General features: G+C 41.0%; 1 protein-coding gene across 1 annotated transcript; it reads right to left on the bottom strand.

Moving 5' to 3' along the window:
• Positions 1–2,118: 2,118 nt before the first annotated feature.
• Kcnv1 (potassium voltage-gated channel modifier subfamily V member 1) lies at positions 2,119–9,774 on the bottom strand. Its single transcript, XM_057792164.1, has 4 exons — positions 9,635–9,774; positions 8,004–8,918; positions 6,685–7,214; positions 2,119–3,842 (listed from the first exon to the last, which is right to left on the bottom strand). The coding sequence occupies exons 2-4, from the start codon at positions 8,471–8,473 to the stop codon at positions 3,331–3,333; spliced, it is 1,512 nt and encodes a 503-aa protein (XP_057648147.1). The 5' UTR covers positions 8,474–8,918; positions 9,635–9,774; the 3' UTR covers positions 2,119–3,330.
• Between the last annotated feature and the right edge of the window lie 456 nt (positions 9,775–10,230).

Below are 10,230 nucleotides of genomic sequence, written 5' to 3' on the forward strand. Positions count from 1 at the left end.
AACTGACAGTAAGGCTATATTGCTGAAGACAGCTACACAATTCACTGAACACAGAGAAGTCAAATTGGTTTCTACCTAGAGGCTTTACTACTATGAACTAGTGTCTATGCTACTGGAAGTTACTCTGTGCGCTACCAAAGGAAAAAGGTAAACATCAACCTAGCTACAAACCCTTCAATTTACAATGGTGATCTGCCTTCAAGATATGCGAGTGCAATAGTGAGACAAAGCTTATGAGAGTGAGCAACCATATCTGATTTGACTTAAAGCCTACTTTATGAGACAGAATCCAACCCCACCACTGCTTGAATGGTCAACATGAGCCTCAACAAATCAGAGACCTAAGAGGAACACCAAATACTACCTTTCTGCTTAAGGAATGGAGAACAAAAAGACTCCCAATGATATTTTGCTATATTCATAGATCAATGTCTTGCTCAGTTATTATTAGAAAAACTTCCTTTTGCAATAGTTTGGAACAAATACAGAGACCCACAGCCAGAAAAGGTGCAGAATGTGAGAGACCTTAAAACACTCAGTCCTAAATGGAATATCCCCCATCAAATTCCTTCCCACAGGGCTCAGAGAACCATGTGGAAAAAGAGGCAGACAGAGTGTAAGAGCCAGAGGGGATGGAGGGAGTTCGACTCTCTAAGTGTTATAGGACTGATGCACATATGACCTCACAGAGACTGTGACAGCATACCCAGAGCCTGCCTGGGTCTGCATAGATGGGGTCCCAGAGCAAGAGGCGAATTTAATACCAGTCTCAACCCTAACCTAGAAGTTATCACCAACTGATAATCGCTCATAAACAAAAATGAGTTCTTTCCATTGGAGTCTCACTGCAGCTACAAATCCAATGCCCTGTAGTAGATACAAAACCACAAAACAAACTCAGTGGTGCCTTTCAAGGTTCTTTGTCTCATAATATCTTGTCAAGGCATTTGTTTTTGCAACCTTACAGGTACTTTGTGTATATATTGTGGGTACTATTTTGTGTTTTTATGGGATTCCTCTGTGTGCAAATGTGTGTGTGTGTTTGTGTGTGTGTGTTTGTGCATCTGGATGTGCTTCCTGAGGTTTTGTTTTGTTTTTCAACTCATTTCTTCTTTTGGTTGTTTTATCCTACTCTTGCTTGGCTTTTTAAATCTTATTTTTAAATTCTTATTCTTTAGATGCCCATTTGTTTTATAAGGGAGAGCAAACATGGTATGGATTTGAATGGGAAGGAGGTAGGGAGGATCTCAGAGGAGTTGGAAGAGGGAAAGCCATAAACAGAATATATTAGATCAACAAAATCTATTCTAAATTTTAAAAAGTAAAATATTTTAAAAGTCTACAAAAACAGTATTTATATAATTGGGATATTTGAGGGAAACTACAGATTATACTCCAAGAACAATTCTTGCTGGAGACATTTCTAGAAAGCCCAGAGTTAATTTGTTTTCTGTGTCTGACGTCTCCTTCCCATTCAGACAATGAACAGATTTGTGCTATAGCCAGGGGTGCCCAGACTTGCTCTAGACTACATGTCTTTTTTTTTTTTTTTTTTTTTTTTTTGTAAGATAACTATTGCTGGATGTCGGAGTGCACAAATTTAAACCCAGCACTTTGGAAGCAGAGGGAGGCAGAGATTTCAGAGTCTGCATAAGGTTTGGTCTGCATTGTAAGGTACAGGCGACTGGGCTATATAGTAAGAACCTGTCTTTAAAATAAATATAATTTATTTTAAAATTATTCACTTTTTGTAATTCCTTATAATCTTTAGTAGAAGTACAAACAAGCCAAGTAAATTAAAGCACCGTAGGATATAATTTAATGAAATTTGCTATAGAAATGAAAATTTGTCCAGAATGTAAGCATCCACATCAGAAAACAGGAAGTATTGCCTTGTGTCTGTGATAAGTATTAATATTTTATATGTTTAAAAGCTGGCCCCAAGCTTATGTTTTTCCTGTGTGCTGGGATTATGGGCTTGCATTATCACCCCAGGATTTAAAGCAAAAGATTCTTCAATGCTCACTACCATTTACTTCAGCAAAATATCATCTGTTTTTCTGCAATTCTATCCCCTATGAAGGTTTGACACTGTAGGTATTCTGTACACATAAGCATTTCATGTAGGTTTGTTTTATAAATCAAAGAATAAAATTTCTGACCCAGAACCAATTTTATTTTCTTTAGGAACTTTATTGCTTACATCAAGAAAGTAGGCAATAAGGAAATCCTTTGCTAGGCTTTTGTAAAAATTGCTCGCTTTTATATTAAAACCGGGGTTATTTCTTAACTAAAACTTTTGGCTTTAAGTATATGCCACAACATTTAGGCATTGTATCATTACCATAAATACTGTCAAAGTGCCTGCAAAGTCTGAACATTTGTTATTTACCTCAACAATCAGAAAGCTTTCCACCAATAAAATTTTAACCAATAAAAAGATCTTCGAGTTCATCTAATGATGCTGTTCAACATATTTTCACTTATAAAAAGACTATCTAATCTTTTCAATGAATAAATTTAGGATCTTAACCACTTCACCTTTACATATTCATGACTTCATGAATTTGAAGGCAGAACTTAAATAATTCATCCATAATGAGACATTTTACAAACCGTCTTAAGTTTCACAAAGAACTGTGCTCCTTTCTTCTTCACACCTCTTGCTCAGTTGTGATGGTGAAGCTGTCTAGGCACTTGAAGCCTCACCCCCTGCACTCAGCAGTTTGAGGTCCCTTGCAACTGGAATGACAAAGGGCAGAGCTCTGTCTGTGAGGGCCCAGTGATTTGCACTTGATGGAAGATGAAGCAATCGCTATGATCACCAAGTTTGCGTGTTTTCTTGCAAAGCTTAACATTGTACTCAACAGCTTTAATTTATATATAGAAAAAGTAATTTATTTGGAGGCTATTTCTAAATAGCCAAAAGATGTTCAGTGTGGTTTTAAATGTTCACTAATTTTTTCCCTCTGGGATGAGCAGTTCAACTTTGATTAAAAATTACTAAAAGCTGTGGAAATCTAAAACAATGATACACGAATCTTTAAAATTTGGTGTATGAAATTATATCAACTAATATCTGAAAATTTAGATATGCATTTCTTTTCCCAAATAATTTTGGTTGTATCAATTAGCTATGGTGAAGAGAAGTATGTCAAAATAATCAGTAGTTGCTATAGGAGATGTTAAATATTCTAGGAAATCAATACACCAGAAAGAAGATGAGAAGTGTTTAAGAAACTCATCATCAATATACAGATATCCATAGTAGCAAGGCTTCATCAATCCAGTCAAATGTACATCGATTTTGCAAGTAAGTTGAAAGTAAACTTAAAACCAAAAATCATCTCCACCACTACTTCTAGTACTTGCTCTTTCCCTGCCCTTTAATCGAAGCATCTCCATGATGCTCCGGGCATAGACATCTCTTAAGTTAACACTGATATAGGAGTCAGTGGCAATGTTCTTGGTAAGCTTCTTGAGAGCCTCGCGCTGTCTCACGGCTGCTTCCTTGAGTTTCAAGGTAAAGTAGCAAGCAGAGAAGCGATCATTAATAATGGCAATAGGCAAGGCCAAGACAAGGATTCCAGATAGGATACACATGAAGGCCACGATTTTGCCTGTGGTGGTGTCTGGTCTAATGTCCCCATATCCTACTGTAGTCATTGATGTTGTGGCCCACCACCATGCACAAGGAACACTTGTGAAGGTTGTGTCAGGAATGCTTTGCTCTGCAAAATATTCTATTGTAGAAAATATAGAAATCCCCACAGATAGAAACAGGAGCAGTAGGCCAACTTCTTCATAGCACTGGGTGATTGTCATCCCAAGTGAGCGCAATCCTGCAAGAGAAGAGCGGCTGTCAGGCTTGAGCATCCTTCTGCTTTCCTTCTCTTCTTCCCCTCTCCCTCCTTGCAATCCACCCACAAACATGTTCTGCATAACTAATATGCTGAGCAATGTTCTGGAGATACAATGAAGACGTCATTATGACCTCTGTATTCGAGAAGCTTATAGTCTTGTTGGTGGGGCCAGGTTTGAAGGATAAAGAGAAATGTAGCTACATTCATGAATTTACTTGGTAATTATTGAGTTTATGCTGTTTATGTTTTTATTTTTTCATGTAAAAAATGAAACTGAAATATATAGAGAGGTGTTTTATAGCAGTTTGTCACTTCATGGAATCAAAGTTTTTGGCAGGGATGTATGTGGAGAGCCCATATGATCAAAGCTGCTTTCCAATGTATCATTTCAGCACTTCTTTTTATCATCATTTTGATGTTGTTCTAATGTATTTTTATCTTTTTTTTTCTTACTCATGGTAAAGATTAGCAGAATGAGATGCTCCATAGAAAGGAGGGGTAGATTCCATGGCAACGAAGTGGAAAAACAGGAGTACATTAGGTGCTGGTAACAATACAGTCGTCAAATGTATATCCAGAACACACTCTTACCAGTGTATAGGAAGGTTCTAGAGTTCCCAGAATACCTATTAAATTCCAGTCCTTATCTCCTTTAACCATATGATAGCACTGATTTCCTGTAAGAAGATACAACTGAGCAAAGTATTCTTTCATTGCCAAAGTTTTGAAGTTTTCCCTTCAAATTTTGAGATATTTTATTCTTATTATCACCTATTTTTAAAGAACAATGTACATAAACTTGGAAGTTTAACTTCAAAAAAAAATTCCAGAGTAACTTTGTAATACCTCATTAGAAAATTGTCTCTAATGTGTCGATATGGAATGACAGTTAAGAAATATTTTGACATAAGTACAGTGTTTAGAACAACTGATTACACTTAAAGATAAAATATCATCCATATAACTAAATTTAGTTACCCCTCACAAGTACCACGTGACAGATTTTGTCCCTGTTGTGTCATTTGGCAGATATAGATTTGACAATAACAGGGCTGGTGTATCCAGAACAAAGCGACAAAGCCTGGATTTATACCAAGACTGTCAGGGATTCTATCCATTATTATACAACATCTCCCAATGAATGTTTCAAATATGTGGGAACTTATGATGTTTGTGGCCATATTTTCTAAATGCTCTCCTTGACATAAAACTATAAATTATTCACGCATTCATCATACACTTTAAATAAATCAAGGTTTTGCTAATACTTTATACTTGCTTTAGAACTGAGAAAACTTTTGAGGAGGTGACACTGTTGAAATTACTATTATTTTGCTTTTTCTTTCTTTTGTGGAAAAACGTAGCTCTCAGTGTTTTATAAATTGAATCCCGGGAAGAGTTTATAAATAAAGAAAGCATCCCATTATCTATGTCAGGAAACAAAGAATGTTACTTGTAAAAGTTCTTGGAAACCCCATCATCAGATCCCTGGTGTGTAAGACTAGCTAGGAAAACACATGACTAGAATTTTGTAGGGTGAGTCTTAATTACAGAGATGTAGAAAAAGAAATTGCAGGTTAATTTCTTCCTACATTAATAGGCAGGCATAGCTACCCTTACTGCGGTCATTCAGAGGTATCTTTGTGGACATTGATGGCAGCATACCTTGTAAATACACATGTTTGTGTGTATATACATTTGTATACACATGCTGCCCAATCTTTCTCAAAAACACATATGACTTTCAAATTATGTAGCTCAAAAATAATTGCATACACATTAAAGTACAAGATTTAGAAAGTAGTAAATATACTAAAATTTTTCTGACAGGTGGGGTTGAGAATTTACATTTGAACAAACTCATGGAAATATTCTTGTTTTCTTTAAAATTATGCCTGTAATAACCCAATAATATTCAGTAGTCACAAAACCAACTACTGAGCACTATTAATTTCAGATCATAAAGAATTCTCTTAATTGCTCTAAATTTAATTTCCATTGGCATTGGTTGTAATTTTCAAGGGCAAGTTAGTGTGTGTGTGTGTGTGTGTGTGTGTGGTGTGAGGAGAGAGAGAGAGAGAGAGAGAGAGAGAGAGAGAGAGAGAGAGAGAGAGAGATGTATTTTTTCTAGGGAATGCTCATTTGATTTTTTCAAAGTTTAAGAAAATTCTCAAATACCAAGTAAGGCAGTTAGTTACTAATTTTTTTTCCAAAGCAAATGATGCTATTTTTTTTTATTAAAAAACTAGAGGAAGGCCATCAAAACCTGGCTTTCTCTTGTCTGCCGTGACTAAGAAAGTCTCTTCTCTCCAGTCAAGAACAAAATTCTATATATTTATTTTTTGGGAAATAGAAAACAAAATAACTTACGGCCTATATATAGTATATAATTTATTTGTATGCCGTTTATGTATGCTTTATGTTTGACCTTTGAGAAGAGGAATGTCTTAATGTATATATGTATCTATATGGCATTGTATTATATTAATCTAAGTTAAAAGATGATCAGATTGTTCTACAATCCTTGTAGACAGAAAGTGTGTGAGAGATAGCTCTGTACCTCTGATGATACCTTGAAGATTTTGCTTCTAGTACTTTTTAAGAGTGAGGGGTGGATAAGAATGGAAGGTGGTGATGTTCTCATTTACATATTTTTTGTTTGTTTGTTTGAATATTTTGGGGGATGATTTCAAGATGGGCTTTCTCATTACAACAGTCCTGGCTGTCCTGTAACTCACTTTGTAGACCAAGTTGGCCACGAACTCACAGAGATCTGCCTGAAGCAAAGAGAAATTAAAACACACCATTGAAATATGAATACCTGTAGAATGCCTTCCCAGTTTTAGCATGCGCAGAGCCCTGAGGAGCCTCAAAACCTGGACCAAGCGCCCCACATTTTCCAGCTCCTGTGTGGTGTGGCTGCCACTCAGACTTTCCACCAGAAGAGTTATGTAGAAGGGCAAGATAGCAAGGAGGTCTATGATGTTTGGCACCTTCCTCAGGAAGCGGCACCTGTCCTTCACACACAGGAAGCGCAGGAGGAATTCCCCGGTGAACCAGCTTATACACACATATTCCAAGATCTCCAACAGCTGTAGGTTGAGCCAACTTAGCTCAGCTGACATCAGGGCCATGTTGACGATGGACACTGCTACAAAAATGATGGAGATTACTCCGAAGATCCTGGCTGCTGTGGAAGACCCAGGTTTCTCCAGGATGTCCCAGAGCTTTTGGCGGAGAGTGGGACAAGGTCCTTGTGAGAAGTCCTGTTCACTCTCATGTTGGCTCTCCTGGTCATCCGTGTCCTTCTTAAAGTCAAGCGTCTCACTCAGCTCCTTTCTCCTGAAGTATCTTTCAGGAAAGACAACTTTGTGATTAATTTTTTTAAAAAAATTAACACATATAGAAGGACAAGAGAATTTGACAGAGAGGTCACACTTACATAGGGATAAAATATAGAAATATATATTCATATTTTACCCAGGGTGGTCCCTGCCGGATTTCCCGTTTTTTAAATGACAATTTCTTAGTAGAAATTTATGCAAATAGGATTTATTCATAACCAAGTAATTTTGGATTAATGAATTTTTGTGGCTTAATTTTTGGTGACAAGAACATCTGTTTGCCACTGGAACATTTGTGTGTATAAAAGAAAAATATCCATGAAGGAGTAATAGTAGTCATAGGTCAACAGAAAGTCACTGTCAGAGCCTATATCTTTAAGGGCCAGAGGAGGTCCTTCAAGCAAGTTTTTCACAGATAAAGTTCTGATTTGATGGCAATAAACCGAAATCTTTCATTTTTTTTTCTGACTCAGCTACTTAATTACCAGATGCTTACTTAAAGACTGATCAGCCTGGGCTTTCAGAAGAAATCGGAATATTAATTTCTGAAAGAAACGGGACAAGAAGTTTCTTTGCTGTTCTTTCTGTTTTGCCTATAATGTTAAACGTACAAGTTGACTTTAGGATTGATTTCTAGTCTTATGCAAACACCTTAGCCTTCAGTCAAGAGGCAGACAAAACTATTGACAAGGCTCTGGAGTAGGCAAGTTTACACAAAGCCTCAAGCCTTCGCCTGTGCCTTCTTAGCCCTACTCCTGACTTCCCACCCAGCTGCCGCGCCCTGCCCTGTGGGTACCTGTCCCTGCAGCAGGAGTCGATGCTGAGTTCGTCGATGCCCCAATACTGGATCTCCTGAAGAAAGGAGAGAGCGCACAGCTGCTCCATGACGTGCAGACGACCAGTGCGGTAGTAGTGCAGGACATAGCGGAACGCCTGGGAGCTCCGGTCGAAGAAGTACTCGTTGTCCACCGGATTGGCATCATCACAAAGCTCCAGGGGGCTGGGAGCCGCAGCCAGGGCTCCTAGGCGGCGGTAGGAGGCCACCACCACGGCCAGCTTGCCCAGCCGCGTGTGCGGGAAGCAGGACAGAGCCTGCTGCGAGAGCACGAAGCGGCTACCGCCCACGTTGACCGTGAGGCAGTCCCCCAGAGCCAAGGGTTCCCCTTCGCCCTCGCTGCAGAATACGCTGGAGTCCAGCGAGGTCAGCGAGCCGCTGTCCAGCGACGAGGAGTCGAGCAGCGGCCGGTTGCGGGGTGACAGATCCATCCCGACCACCTGAGTCTGAGGGCACCACCAAGTTGGGAAGGCTCTGGATCAATGCTCGGGTTCCCGCGAGGGCGGTGGCACGGCCCCTCCTGGCGACAGGGATCTCCCAGGCTCCCGAGGGAGAGGCCTCCCACTTGCGCACCCCGACTCTCTCCACCCCCCAGCTTGAAGGCTGGTGTCGCTAGGGAGCTGCGAGTGCGCGGTAGAGCGAGGAGGCTGGGAGAGCAAGAGTGGTCGCGCGCACAGAGGGAGCCGGTCATGCAATCAGGTGTCGTCCAGGAAGGAAACAGCCAGGACACGAGCTATGTCCCGGTGGCGGTGGCTCTTCCTACATATAGACACAGCCTTCTTTCATCTTTGTAATTGAGACCCCACACTTTGTATGGATAGTATAGCTGGCGATTTTGATGGTGGGGGGGGGGCTGGCAGGGGGTCATGCGAAGATCTGGAGGGCGGAAGCAGAGAGGAGGACTCTGTCAGGTGCCGGGGAAGCGGGATGGTGACCCTCGCTTTTATCCAGTTGCAGACGAAAAGTTGTGAAACTGGTGGCGACAGCAGGATCTGAGTCCTAACTCTAGGATTTATAACGTCCCTCTTCTATTGCAAGGGGTTCACTCTGTGATGTTCTCTAGGGCTGTGAACACGTGGGGGGTGGGGAACATGTCTGGGGTACCCTACTCAAGATTTCCTCCCACTTCTCTCTGGTTCCCATCTGTCTTTCATGCTAGATTTTCTTCCCTCCTCCCTTAGGTTTTGAGCTCCTACTTCAATAAAAAGGCTAGTTAATTTTTTTTTTTTAGTTGAAGTTCCAGTGGGCAGTGGGTCATTATGAACTGAGGGACTCCAGTCTGCTGGGTGCCCTTGAGCACGGGGAACACTGTACACTTCTTAAGTTTTCTCAGAAGAGTCATTCTGGGCGCATTCTCCAACACAAAGGCGAGCTCTCACTTAAGGATAGGAGGAAGGCAGAAAGACAAGGAATAGAACAAGCGTGGGCTGAGGCGAGGGTTTAAATAACAGCGACCCCACGGTTAAAGGAGAAGCCAAGTTCAGGAGAGCAGGTGAGATCAGCTGAGTGCCTACTGGCCCCTTAGAGCTGCCCTTCCCCACCTCCGCCAACCTGTTGGACCCAGGGCCTGGGAAGGAAGGACAGTGACTCACCTGTAACTTCTGGCACACCTGGGAGTTGTTCAGCCAGTGTAGCTGGTAATGTAACCTTCTTTAGTCCTTCTGGTCTACACTTGAGAACTCTGACTTCACCAGCCAGGAAGGGAAGCTGCTCAGGGCTCAGATCATAGCTTGCTTTTGCTGCTTCACTCTGCCTGCACCAGCATCCTGGCTCCTGGCCTCAGGATTCTGCTGAGAGTTACACCCTGCCCTTGCACAGGGCTCCTCTGGAACCAGTGCCCCCGAGGTGGCCAGTTCCTTAAAGAAGAATAAAAGGTGAGGAAGGAGGGAGACTAGTCCCAGGGAGGAAAGGCGTGCTCCCTGACACTGAATATTGCACCTATCTGAGGATTCTTCAAGAATCGTTGCATTTGATTTTCATTCCTCACCATCTGTGTCTACAAAATGTTCCAACATCTCCAAACTGGTGAAGGGCTGTGAAGCAGGGTTAGGACAGTTATATTCTACTTCCCAAACATGGATAAGGATTTATCATTATGTCTAACAACCATTTATGCTCAGTATTTTCCAGTATTTGCTAGGGAACGTGAACTAGTCCCCCCCCCGCCCCCTCGCTCTCTCAGACTCTT

This window comes from Chionomys nivalis, chromosome 17 (genome assembly GCF_950005125.1).
Source record: "Chionomys nivalis chromosome 17, mChiNiv1.1, whole genome shotgun sequence".
NCBI lineage: Eukaryota > Metazoa > Chordata > Mammalia > Rodentia > Cricetidae > Chionomys > Chionomys nivalis.